The sequence below is a fragment of the Euwallacea similis genome, chromosome 37, assembly GCF_039881205.1.
Source record: "Euwallacea similis isolate ESF13 chromosome 37, ESF131.1, whole genome shotgun sequence".
Taxonomy (NCBI): domain Eukaryota; kingdom Metazoa; phylum Arthropoda; class Insecta; order Coleoptera; family Curculionidae; genus Euwallacea; species Euwallacea similis.
This window is the reverse complement of record NC_089645.1, coordinates 454,118-467,883: the sequence shown is the minus strand read 5'-3', so window position 1 is coordinate 467,883 and position 13,766 is coordinate 454,118. Positions and strand designations below refer to the sequence as shown.

Below are 13,766 nucleotides of genomic sequence, written 5' to 3'. Positions count from 1 at the left end.
GGATGTTCTGTTCGAAAGCTGTCCGATTTTGACTGGCAAGGTTTCAAGAACAGTTCGTAAGGCGCGTAGCAAGTGCAAGTTAGTTCTTTCTCATCACTCCTGATGCTACTATAATAAATTAGGCCAAAGACATGCTATCAGTCAATTAAATACCTAGAATTGAAATCGTATTAAATCTCAAATTTCAATGGCATAATTTATAACTAAGTATCAATTCTGCTACCCATTAGACCTAATTGACATGAACTGTGTATCTCTATAAGGTCGTTAATTAAATGCAGCCTATCGACTTTTACATATTATGAAAGTATCTGGGTTAATTCCAATAAAATATATTACTATATTTATATACCTAAGGCCAATTATTATATAAAACTGAGCTTTATATAATATCTAGTCGAGAATTCTGACTACCAAAGTTGAATGGCAAAAATGCGACAGGGGCGTGAGCATTCCCTATTGGCAAGATAAAAGCGCTCATGGCAATTTCCATAGAAGCTTTCGGTTCTGATAAACTAAAACTGATGAAATCTGACGAAAGTGTTAAGAGCTCAAATAGCATTGCACGCCTCTGAGATCATCAAATAATCTTCGATCGGCTTGATCGTAATATTCTCCGCATTAAATTGGTGCACACTTCTTTACCATCCCATGGTACTTAACATAGATTCGACCAGATAGTATGGCTTTGCCCATATAAAGACTGTCTTTAACTTACATAAATCAGATACAAATCTATGAAAAAACTAGAAAAGGTATGGCCGACAAGGAAGTTCAAGAGATGTTCCTGATCAATTTGCGGTTAGGCAATGAGGCGATAGGAAATTATCAATTACGATAACGAGTGGAAAAGGCAATTTAATATTTGGTTTAGTGAACGAAGAAATTGTTTATTCCGAGAGGTGGAGTTTATTGGCAGCTTCAAGGAAATGAGTGTCTAATGGATATGTGAAATTTATTAGGTTTCAATTAACTGAAATGTAACATTTTTACGGCACTTAGGAATTAACAAAAAGAGAAGAAGGTGAAAAAAGACCGTGATACACTATCAATCATTCACGCACAATGAAGGAAAGAAAGTATGCAAACGAAAGGAAAACTGGTTTTAAATTAATTCGGTTTTGTTGTGTAGAATGATCAATTCAGTTAAGGATATCAGAACACGTTAACTTGTTCAGTATCTTGGCACAGTGCTTTCACAACAATTAACTTTGATGGTACTATTTGATTACAAATGCCACGGGGTATCCAGCACTGGGTCTCTGTCTCTCGCCCGATTAAAAGTATAACGCGCCGAAAACCCGAAGAGATTGTTGAAGATTTAGAAGACGCACCATCACGAGAGAATTCTTCAGCATTTTTCATGTGCATATAAAAATCAATTGTTCAGGTTTAAATTTATGGCGCTAAGTAAGCTGCACGTGACTCGAAAAAATTCAAATGAAATTTTTATTTTAAGTTTAAAATTTTTAGCGCTTACACAGAAAATAGCAAAAAGAGCTTTTGAGTAATCGCTAAAAATTCCGAACGATTCTTGCAAAATTTCTTTTTCGCATTTTTGACAGAATGACGTGCCGAAACGGTTACAGTAAGCGGAAATGAGTATGATAATTATAGTTCTGAGGTGAAAGTACTTTGATAATCAATCGATTTTAAAAATAAATCTATTAAAATTATCTATTAGAAATTAGTTTGATGGAGACAATTAATAATATAATATAAAAAGTGGTCCAGTTTCTATGGGCTACTATTGCTATCTTCTAAACAGTAAACGTTATAAGTTCGGTAAAATTAGACAAAAGTTGTCAAATTTGATGACAAGATAAGATCTCGAGGCACTGTTGTCAAAATTTGTTCGGTTTCGAAATTATTGGAAAAAAACGAAATTTGGTCCAAAAGGTTTTTTGTAAATAAACCGAAAACTAAGGGTTTTTAAAAAAAGTTGTTCTTATAAGATTTTATTTCTTTTTTAAAGCTCTATACACTAATGTTAAGCTTTGAAAAATAGCGCTTTTGGTTTCTGAGATATCGACACTAACTTCAATTTTTTAAATACAGACCTGGATTCTATTCAACAATGACCTGGATCATTAATTACATTTTTTATTTGAGCAGAGGTACCTAATTGATATTGTTCTACATTAGAGTTTTAAGATTGAAGCAAAATAAAATTTATACTTTCCAAAAGGTAAACCTAAAAGTATAAGAAAACAGTTTTTGACAAAATTTCGTATTTTCCCAATACTTCCGAAGCCGAAAAAATTTTGGCAACAGTGCCTCAAAAGCTTAACTTGTCATCAAATTTGACAACTTTTGTCTAATTTAACCGAACTTGTAACGTTTTCGGTTTAGACGATAGCAATAGTGGCCCATAGCAATTGGACCACCCTGTATATTATTATACTCCCTTTTCATGATAATCATTATTCGCCAGGGTATGCGTTTAGATCCAAGCCGCAGGCGAGGAACTCAAGCCTCTCCAAGGCATAATGGCATTATAAACCGAGTAAAACGCTATATTTTGTTCCGCAAAACGTAAATTACTGGACATCAAAATCTGTTAAATGCGAGGCTGCCTGACCACCGCTGCCCGTGATGTGAGCTATAATGTTTAACTTAAATGGCAAGCGGGAATAAAGCGGCAACTTTATACCCTTACTTATATAAACGTGAGCCTCTATAGGCTGCCCATTATTTCCTGTGGACTCTGATTACCCCTATTTAACTTCAATTAGCCCTGAATATTGATTCATTATTAGATGATTGTAGACAAATTTGTTCACTGAATCGCGACTCTCGTATGACCGATTTGAAATGATGATACATTTCCATTCATTTTGCCAGAGATTACTTACCTAAGGGCTGTTTTCTTTACTTTCTTTTATTTTTTTTTAACAAAAAAGATGTTTTTCAAAGTAAAAAAATATGGAAAAGAATGAACAATCTGCCTCAAGGCAGAGAGGACGTATATCTAACAATCCTCCTTCATTTCGCCACGTGGAGACCCACATAACGACACATACCCTCAGGCCTCTGTTGTCAGCCTGAACTTACCACCATCCAGAGATTTTTCGTGAAAATGATTAATAAGTCCAACAATGGGCCGGTACTGCCCCAATTAAAGCAACAAGTGGATCGACATAAATCACCTGATAAATAAATGGTCAATTATTTACATAAGTAAGCGTATTTCATGTATGGAAGGCGGTAAATACGTTCTAATACCCGTTGTGTAATTCGTTATGTCATATCAATGCAAAGAACCTGACTAATAGCTTCTAACAGTCTCTAATATGAGCTTAAATCAATTAATGCTTCCTTAAGCATGCACAAGTTTATGTTAGTAGATTTAATGAACATGAAGTATACAGTATATGTATTTGCGATTAATGCGTTCATAAATTTCTGATGTATAATAAGACATCGGTTTTGAAGCAATTTCCCACAAGAATGCACCTAATACTCAATCAAGAACGTGAAATTGGCCTAGAATTTCGTAATTTCCTATGTGACAGGTACTGGTGTCTCAACCTGCTCAAATACTTAAGTGTTTAATCGATTATTCTTTTTATTGTCATTCTTGAATGCGTACTGTTTTCCTTTTATATAACACCACAAGGACGCTTAATGCTGGTTTTTCAACTCCACTTCTTCCCCTTCTCGAAGAGTCCGAGGAATTTGATGGGTCGAGTTTGATGGGACAGGTTTCCTTCACATCTAAGGTGAGGCCTGTCAGGGGTCACATGGCAAAAAATAACAGCTTTTACTTTCACGGAAAAGAACTGAAGATGGTTGAGTCGAATGCATGTTCAACATGCATGTTTAATGGAACTGAATGGTAAAACCACTCGAATTGTTAAGAGCCTGTACAAATTTAAACGACATGAACATTCGAAAGGTGTACAGATGTCATTAACAAAACTCTCCATAAAATTCGATTTCAGGCATAAGAATAAAGCAAATAAATATTAAGAGTTGTGGGTGGTCCTCGTGAGCCTTTTAATTCCAAAGCTGATTACGATCTTCTCCTATGTTGACCAATGCCGATCTGATTGATTAGTTTTAAATGATCTTTTAGCGGGGAAGTAGACCGTGGAAAGTGGATACAAATACTTATGAACTATTTGACAATTTATTATTGTCTGCTCGAGTGGTTACATGACTATTAAAGCGATTGTTTCCGATAATCGAATTATAAGAATATTATTGGAAAAGTGTTTCATAAAGGTAATATGAAAGGATCCAGACCGAAAGTGTCATGCAGTTGCGAAATGATAAGGGATAGAATAATGGCTCAGCTTATGATCCGATTGTTGCGGCAACTTTAGAGAAAAACTCGTTTTTTTTTAAAGTTATTTAAGTCGTTAGGAAAGGTAGATAATTTTATAAGAAGCATTAATGCTGAGGATAATAGGGGAAAAAGTAGCTGTTGCTCAACGAAACGAGACGTTGATAACGTAGCTGGTATTTTCTTCTATTAAATAAATAAAGGCAAGAAAATTTCTTGAGTGCTTGCTCAGCCGTACTAATGAATTCAAGTAAGGTTCTACCAGCGTTGATTCAAAGAAAAGCTTTATGGCACATATGAAGCAGTAACAGATTCTAACGCATGGGAACGTTCTTGATAAACTGCACATAAATTTAGACCGGACACCGAACTGACCTTCATCAACATCCTGGCAGCGGGGACTTGAGATTTCTTTATCCATAATTTACATACATTCTTGCGGAGGATTGAATTTGAATTAACTCAAATATCCATTTAATTATGCTAATATATCAGGCTGGATTGATGACTAATACTTCACTAAGATTTACTTTCTTCATATCGAAACTTGCAGTTTAACTCTTACTTGCAGCTGATGAGCCTTGATTGAGGCGTTTCTGTCGATTCTTATACAGGGTGTCCCATTTAAAGCTGTGATTGGAGATTACTCAAAAACGGTAGGTTGTATGAAAAAGTTTCAGTTGTCCCGTAGAGGGGACATGTTATGAGGATAGTGAATTTTAGCCAAAACGTCATTTTAAGGTCACTTCAAGGCAACTTTTTTTCCAAATGGCAACTCGGTATTTCTTTTACGAATCCTTGTAGACTTTAAAAAAATTAATATCTTTTATTTGGACAATTTTTTTATTAGACGTTTTGCTGAAGAGTTATCCTTGATTTTTGTCAAATTTTTGATATGGTCGAAATTATTGCAATTTTCTCTAGAATAGTTTTGCATATTCTGCTTAAAACTCATAACAACCCTTCTATCTAATCAAAAAGAAATTATTTCTCAAAGAATACGCACAAATAGCAAGTCACCTAGATATTAACTCTGCATAAATAGCATTGCTAAGAGCTTTTGATTCTTGTATTTCTTGGTGGACTTAAGATGGATTCTTTAGGTGCCCAATAACAGTATATTAAAAGTTTTTAAGGGCCTGGGTCGCCGCCATGTCCACGTTTAGCCTGATTCACTAGAATCTCTATATTATGAAAAAAAACATAGAACTGTTCTGTCTTTTTTGAGGTTCTCATTTTTCTTTATGTACTGATAGTGCAACACTAAGGCGGCTCTCCCCAACAGCCTGCGAGCCCCCTGTAGCGCTCGTTTAAATTTACATAGGTCTTAGTGTTGCCAAGATCTGGCTCTATACTTTTTAGCTATCTCTATGTCCTTGCCTTCACAGATCCCTAAAAACATCGAGAAAAGTTCATTTTTCCAGAAGTAGTTTTGTAGTAATAAAATGGGATAGTGAGTGAGGATATGAGAAAATGGAGTTGAGGGTTAAAGTTGAATTCTCGGCAACCTTTTTTGCGGTTCAGGTTCAGTGAAGTTTCTTCCATCTATGAAGTATATTAAGTAAACCACATTTTATTGACCCTTTAAATTTATCCGCATTCCAGACGAAGGATTTACGAGGCAGAGTCAAATGAAAACTGTAAAAGCGCCCCAAAAATGAGCATGCGCGGAATTACACGTAATAAATCGGTAAAAATATTATTTTTGAAACGTAGAAGGCCTAGCAAGAATCGTGACGTAGGAACAAATGAAGTTGTTCACAAACAGTGACAGTTTACAAGCAATAACAGTTCCAAAATGGCAACTCCATTAGAGCATTGCACTAGGAAGGAACAGTTTATTCGTTTTTTGCGAAGTGAAGTGGTGAAACCCATTGATATTCACCATAGAATGAAGTCACAGTTCGGAAATTCGTATCTGTCGCTCCAGCAAGTGTATGAATGTAGCAACAAATTCAAAAACAGTTTGACTTCTGTAGCTGATTCTTTCTGACCTGGTCAAGCAAATCGTGTTGTCACGGCTGAGTCGATTTGTTGGTGAAAGAAAACTGTCGAATTATTCTTAAAGAAATCGCTGGAATTTTAAAGGTGGGAAGAAATTTCAAATTAATGACGAAGTGATTCAGGCGGTGCATGAGCGGCTGTGCACACTACCAAAAGATTTATGTCCTTCGGGAATTCAAGCACTTCCAAAATGATAGAGGAGGTGTATAGAACGTAATGGGGACTACATTGAAAAATTACATGTTCGTTTTAAGATTAATGTAATTTTTTAGGGTTGTCATTGGATTCTCCCTGGTAGTCAAAGAAGTTGGCCGCACACTCGCCGGTTGATGTTTCATGGAGACTAATGATTTTCACTGGTACCTTCGCCAAAACGTCAAAATGGTTCACTGCCAAGCTGCAGATATTTACGACACATTCTAATCTTCTAGCTGTTAACACAATTGCTACATTGTCTACCAATGGAATAAAGGTAAATGTATTCCGCCCCATCTGAACGGTACTGTGTCTTGCTGATTTGGTTCGCGTTTATAATGGCACCGCTCTCGTTCAACATAATTTTATTATCACATTCAGAGTGTGACATGTGAAAAGTGAAATCATAGCTGGTAGTACCTACATTACATGTCCTTCAAGGCCGTCGAATTGTTTCTGCCCATGTTTCCAGTTCGCGTGGTAATTAGAGTTTCCGCACCGCGGACCGACTTTGTCACCGTTTACCGTTAAAATGACGAATCCAGACCGTTTTGCAAGGCAATTACTTTAGTTAAAATACCAAATTTGACATAAATTGATGGTTTTCTGCTTGCTATTGTATGCGAGAGCTCTTCGATTTTATTAAATGGCGCATCTCTTTTTAATTTCTCTTAACCACGTGTCGACGGCACTTCTCGGTCATCGCCACCTTCCGATTCGTCGAGAGTTAACATTGAACCAGTTTCATTTATCTTGTGAAAGCTTCCGATCTTTTTCACGTGGAAAGGTTAATCCGAACAACCTTACTTTGATTGGATCGCAGGAGGAAATTGAAAAGTTTTGGGACATGTTGACACCCCCATTCGTTTTGCAAGTACTTGCGATTAAACTCTAAAGTAGATTGTCAGAAGTTACGTGTATCACATTAATGTTACTTTTCGTTTTCAGTGAGCTTTGCCGCAATGTCAAGGAGATGGCAACCTTTCTCACTTTCACTGTTGTAAATTAGAGTGAGGTCATTATTGGTCCAATCCATTGGTTGCACCGAGCTGGTTTAAAAATTTATTCGAGTGAAAAGACACATTACAATGCCAGTTCTTTAATTCCAAAACCGACCCTGTTGCACTCACGAACACAATGGGTCAAAGCGACCAAGCCCGACTGCATTATTGAATGACACACGGTAATTATCACTTCTTTAGCAATATTCGTTATTGCACCAATCCGCCTATGATCATTAAGATGGATGTTTGCTGCAACCTTCAGTAATTCGCTGCAAGTGCTGCATTTTCGTCTATAATGGGGAAAATATTATGTTATTTTCAATTTACTGCTATTATTTATCTCACGGTGTATAATAGGTGATGCTTAACGAAACCTGCACATGGGAATTTTCCTGGGGTGTTATTATAGATTATTTATTATTATTTAAGTGCTAAATTATGCGGCAAATGAGGAACAGATGTGAATGTTTTGTGCTGCTAATTTAAGTAACTATCTATTTAGTAGAATATGAAATTGAAGGAACGGCTTTCATATATGGTATTGCAGGATTGACCACCATTAATAATAAACATTTCAGCGTTAAGGCTATGCAAAAAATAAATGTTCTTATTATCCTCTCTGATCTCTGAGGACTTGGAAGATTACTTGTTTCCCCAAACTTGTAGCACTCTGCATGATAAGGCGAATGATAGATGCGCAATAAGTAAAACCGGGGAAGTACCTGGACGGGGCTTGCCGAAAGAACGACTTACTACAACACCAAAAACCAGCCCTATGGGGCAAGTAGGGCAGGAAAATCCATAGAAGATCAAAATAAGAAGACCGAGGGACCAAACACCTAAGGAGGGCCATACACAAAGTATGGGATGTGACAGCGCAAAAAGAAGAACCTCAGGAGAAAAACGTCAATAATACAGGCGCGGAAACAATTTTCAATGACCAAGAAAAACGCAACAAAAAACACCTATTAGATCCATACATGAAGATTGGTAACATCGAGCTGCAAGTGACCAGACTGGTCACAGTTTTGCTTTAACTGGAAGGAGGAAGATTGCTGATTTAATACAATGAAGCCAATGTCTACCAATCGCGTATTCAATAATGAACCTCATTATGTTCGTTTTAATAGAATGCCTAGAAAGCAGCCGCTTCTCGGAAGTTCCTCAAATGAATGAATTAGCAAATAAGGGTTATTAAGAACAAGTTTCTATCAGATTTAGCGGGCTTTGAAATGTGCAATGTTCACAGCAAACAGTAATTTGAAAATGTCGCATATCGTTAAGGAATATAACCGAAATGACTCAATCGGTTATAAATGTGAGTTGGTTCCTACCGAGAAAAGTATACCGCAGTAAAGAGCCCAGATTCACTTTCGATTGAAGACCGCTGATCATATAAAGTACTGAATCTAATCGATTGTATCTACGAAACGTGGTAAATCTGTCAAGAGACCACAGGACTGGTTTCCGAAAGCGGGTTACTAGTTATACAACGATTTTTTCTCCTAAATGGGTTGTTTCGTTGCTCAGCTCAAAATACCCAGCGGTCGTTTAACTTTTCATCAATCCCTCATGATTTATTTCTTTTCTTTAGAATAATTAAAATGTTCATTTTCCAGATGGTTTATTAGGAGCGCTGCCCTATCCGGCAGAACAGGCCGCGGCAACCTCCACATTAAAAAGTTGCTGTTTTCGGATTTACATTTGCGTGTATTTTTGATTGCCAAATTGCCCACCAACCATAAACCATTTCTTGTGTTTTTCCGATAAAATTATTTACTTAATCCGTTACGGTAAATCCGAGACTAAAATCGTCCACCACAACGTTTTAAAGCCCGCCTGAATTACCGGTAATTATATATATTGCATAAAAAAGGTAAACAAGGAGAATAACTGAAATAGAAATTATCGGAATTTTAACTGTGTTGGCCTATTAAATTAATGAACTGGAAAAAAGAAGCCCATTGGATTAGAAGTAGAGATTGAAGCCAGAGACTGTTATTTAAAAAGATGCGAGTGATAGACCCAAAAATTAAGAAAAAGCAGGCTAGATTCACATGAGCACTACGATCGAGCACTACAATCACTATCGCGTTATTCAGATTCACTTAATCCTGCAGGGTATAAATCGGCATCACCCTACTCACCTTTCTTGTTCCCTTGTGGTCTCCTGTTAGATCCTCCTCCAACTCTAACTGCGTTAACTGACACTATACTCACGGTTAAAATTGCGATGGTCGCCGAAAAGACGGTATTGCGGAACGACCACATTTCCGCGGAATAATCGCAACTTCCTCAGTCTACGTACCCAAAACAAACAGTCTTTAGCACTGCTGGCCCAATTTTTACGCGCGTCAACTACCGCGACCGGAGAATGTTGCCCGGACTTATAAAACCTTTGCCTGCCTTTCCACCACTATTTGACTGCTATTTCTGCGAAAGTACGCCATCTGGTTAAGCGCCGATGAACCGTGCTAGAGTACCAGAGTACCAACCGTCAAGGTCGGAGCCGAAGAAGTCGATGAAGGGGTGCCTTGATTTGGCTCATTTAGTATTTGAACTTTGTGAATTACCCTTTCGCTTTCGGATGACTTGAATTGGGATAATTTGTCACCAGAATGAACCGATTTCTTTGAGCTAACCTTCGTTGGACTAACCTGAACTGATTTCCCAGTAGAGTCATTTCGAGCAATGGAGACATAGGTTGGCCGGCTGGTTCACCAGATTTTTCCCCGCTAGATTATTTGTTATGGGCAACTTTGAAAGGCCTCATTTGCCTTTCTTTTCTCAATGCCCACTCGGTCAGTCTACCATAATGTGATATGGAATTAATTTTAAGCCATATAGTACGTGTTAGGCAATTAGAAGACATATGTAATATTATATTTCATTTAATGTGCATAATGTTTCGCTACTTATAATGGCAATAATTACTATGATTGCAGTCAGTTCGCAAACCGCAATGGGGATATGTACTTACCAAGGACAGAGCGCCAGTATCTAGAGCAAAACTCACATATTTCATGTCGGAGTAAAAGTGACAAATAGCTTATTTAGTTTGCAGTAGTTTAGTTGAAATTAGATTTAACTGACATAATATGTAAAACAAACAAATTAATGTAAAATATGGTTTTAGATGGCGGTGATAATTATCATCCTCAATCCTGTATGCATAGTAATTTGCAAGAACCCATTTTGTGTAAAATTTAATTATAATCATTAGTGGTTCTCTGTTTTTTCTGGCCTTGGTATAACATATTACAGTCCAAAGCGTATGATAATCAAGGAGCAGGCATATTTCCGTATGTCGAAGATTGTAATATTGTTGCAAACAGTAACAGGACACGGGCAGAAACTCAAAGTCATACTAACCAAAAATGCCCTGAGCTTGAGCGCGTTCTGTGGTTTAGTTGGTTCAGCACTGTTATGCAAATTATTGAAGGCGTTTTTTGCTCGTACCATGAACCGCCTAAAATTTGAACCAAATTAAACGCCAAATTGTATGGTTTTAATAGAATTTAGATAACAAAGAAACTTGGTAAATTCTGTAATTAAGCGCGAATTCTTACGCGACTTTTTACCTTTAAGCTTTGATTCATCCCTGTCTTGTTTTAGCGACTGTTCATTATTAACGGCAGTAAAAAATGACATCTAACTGCTTTCTGGCGTCGATACGAATGCAAAAATACAGCTACAAAATCGAATTAACATATTTACAGTATATTAGCATTAATCGCCGCCCAGTGACAACGTTAACTCCTTTCCATTCAGAAAGGTAAGAATTTCGCGCATTTTGATTAATATCGCCCATTTATGGTGAATTAAATGGGAGCAATTTGGCGTGTAGTATAATACTGCATGTTTGCGGTCAAATGTCGCACCTACCACATACTAACTAATTGACATAAGCGTTAATGTTAGTAACCCCATTATTCATTAGTTTGCAAGTGGGGCGACTGAATTCATAAGAGGTTGCAACAGTGAAGAAATATTTTTACTAATTCTGATACACTGAAGTCTTCTAAAAACTCGAATCTCTAACCGTTTTCGAGATCTGTTGAAATATGTTTTTCGGTGCTGCAGAAAGGTATCTGGAACTTTATGCTGGTAATAACCAACCAGATCATCGAACATTTCAACGATTTTGCGACAAGCTGGGAGAGGTTGGGTCATTTCGTTTAAAACTGGATATCAGAAGATCGAAAATTGTCACTATGCTTAAAGGAAAACAGGAGAAACATATCAGAAATAGAGAGAAGAACGGAGGCTGCTCAAAGAATAGTAGGAAAGACGTCTCCAGGAGTAATAGGAAGAACAGAAGCTGTTTATAGAAGAACAAGAAGGGCATTGCCGTGGTCAGAAAGAAGGACAGGAAATGCAATTTCAAGCAAGGGGAGGGCGTTGCTTCGTCTTTCATACCCTTCGAGGATGTGAAAGAAGAATGCTATAGAGCAGTGGCTAGAAAATGGATCATGGAAGACTGAACACTGTTTACCAGAAAGTTCTCGAATTACTAAGCAAATTCCTGGAAGGCCACTTCGAGGACGATAACAGTTCTGTAGAGAGCTCAAATACGTCGCTAATTCAGCCGCCGGAGAGTCTCGCCTTGTATGTTTTGACTCTTTGTGGTCAATTCTAACTACATCTCTCGAATGCCTAATTGAAGGTACTTTAAATTCCATAATTTAAAACTGCTAATCTGCTTCCTAGGCAGTGAGAGTTGATCTTCCTGAAACGACTTCCTAGTGACCACTTAATGCTGATTTCATTTGCACTTGATTATAAAGAGCCACAGAGACATGACAAATAGGGGGAAAGTAAGTTCGATATTTTACCCTCGGGGTAACCACAACATTCAAATTCTTGAAATAATCAGGTCTATCGTTAATTTATCAATTACGGCTCGTAAAAGTGTAACAAAAGTAAAACAAAGCTAATGACTTCTCATTTCATTACCACCAAACCTTGCGCATAAAGATTAATGTTTGCTCTCGGGGAATCCACCGTATACCATCTGAAGTTCATTATCATTAACAATTGAATGTAAAAAAACACACATATCATAGTATTAATGAATAATAGTGTGTTTGAAGTAATTAAATTAATTGATGTTGGAAGTGGGGCATTGTTAGAGTATGGGCACATGATTCAGCTTGTACTTGGCACAATAATTGATTTTTCTACTGTGGGACAAATTCACTTCGGTGAAACTTATTGAAAGTTTGAAGAAGCTGAAAATTGGATAAACGCATAATTGAAGGATCAGAATTGTTAGAGGACGCAAAGAATGCATAGAGCCGTTAGAAAGTATTCAAAGCCTAAACGCTGATATAAAGTTTTAATAACGGGAAGAGAAAACAACGGTTTTAATAAATTTTGAATGAAGCAATTATGAAGTAATTAGTATATTATTAATTAAAAAGTCATATGGTTAATGAACGATTTTTCGCTTTTACTACCTACTTGTATTTTTGATAAGCCTTTGCTTGATTAAAGCGTTAAATTAACATCTTTGTAATCCATCTATATTATGGTTTTGGCACGACATGTTAAGCAACAGCCGACTTGCACTTTCCTCAATTCGGTTTTTCTACAATTTTTTGAACGCATGTTTTCCTGTCGATGCATTCATACACACACTAAGACAATACCCCAGCAAATTTACACCTGATGAATGTGTTCAGTGTTAATTGGCTTAATTGGCAACCACGTTACGTATGGCAGCCAAATGTTAATATGACTTTTAATTATTGTTAATTTGATAATTGTAGAAACTTTTGCAAGATAGGGAAAATGGGATGGCAACTTGGTGGGAAAATATGTAACGGTCTATGGCGCAAAGACAGCCTATTTCCAAGAGAAGGAAAGCGGAACTCCTGGCCACACTGGCTTGTTAAAAAGAACGTATAATTAATACCCTTTCGTATATATCCTTAGCGTTATTACCTCGATTAAATAACGTTAAATAATAATACATTAATGGCACATGAAAATAGTGACGTCTCTATTAAATAACCACCAGGCCGACTGGTTCAAATTGTTATTAAGTGGCCGTTGGTTGCATCATTTATCACACTAATTCCTCAAACAAACCTCCATTAAATTGCGACAAGTCTAGCCGGTTTGTTATAATAAAAAGTGAAAATAGGCTCAGAGCTATAATACGTTTAGAATAAAATTTCACATTCCGATTACTTTTTTCAGGCAGTGTGTCATTCTGCATTTTCCTAACCGAGTTTAGACAGACTTAATGCTTGCTTTACGCTTATTTATCG

The 13,766-nt window shown here is 36.9% G+C and overlaps 1 protein-coding gene across 3 annotated transcripts in view; it reads right to left on the bottom strand.

Moving 5' to 3' along the window:
• Nucleotides 1-9,891, bottom strand: part of stw (straw) — a 42,529-nt gene extending 32,638 nt beyond the window's left edge. Inside the window, exon 1 of one of the 3 annotated variants that reach the window (XM_066404914.1) lies at nt 9,639-9,891. In XM_066404914.1, coding sequence (XP_066261011.1) covers nt 9,639-9,762 — 124 coding nt within the window. In that variant the 5' untranslated portion in view covers nt 9,763-9,891. The remainder of the gene's footprint in view (nt 1-9,638) is intronic. The other 2 variants (XM_066404915.1, XM_066404913.1) reach the window with 2 other exon arrangements.
• Between the last annotated feature and the right edge of the window lie 3,875 nt (nt 9,892-13,766).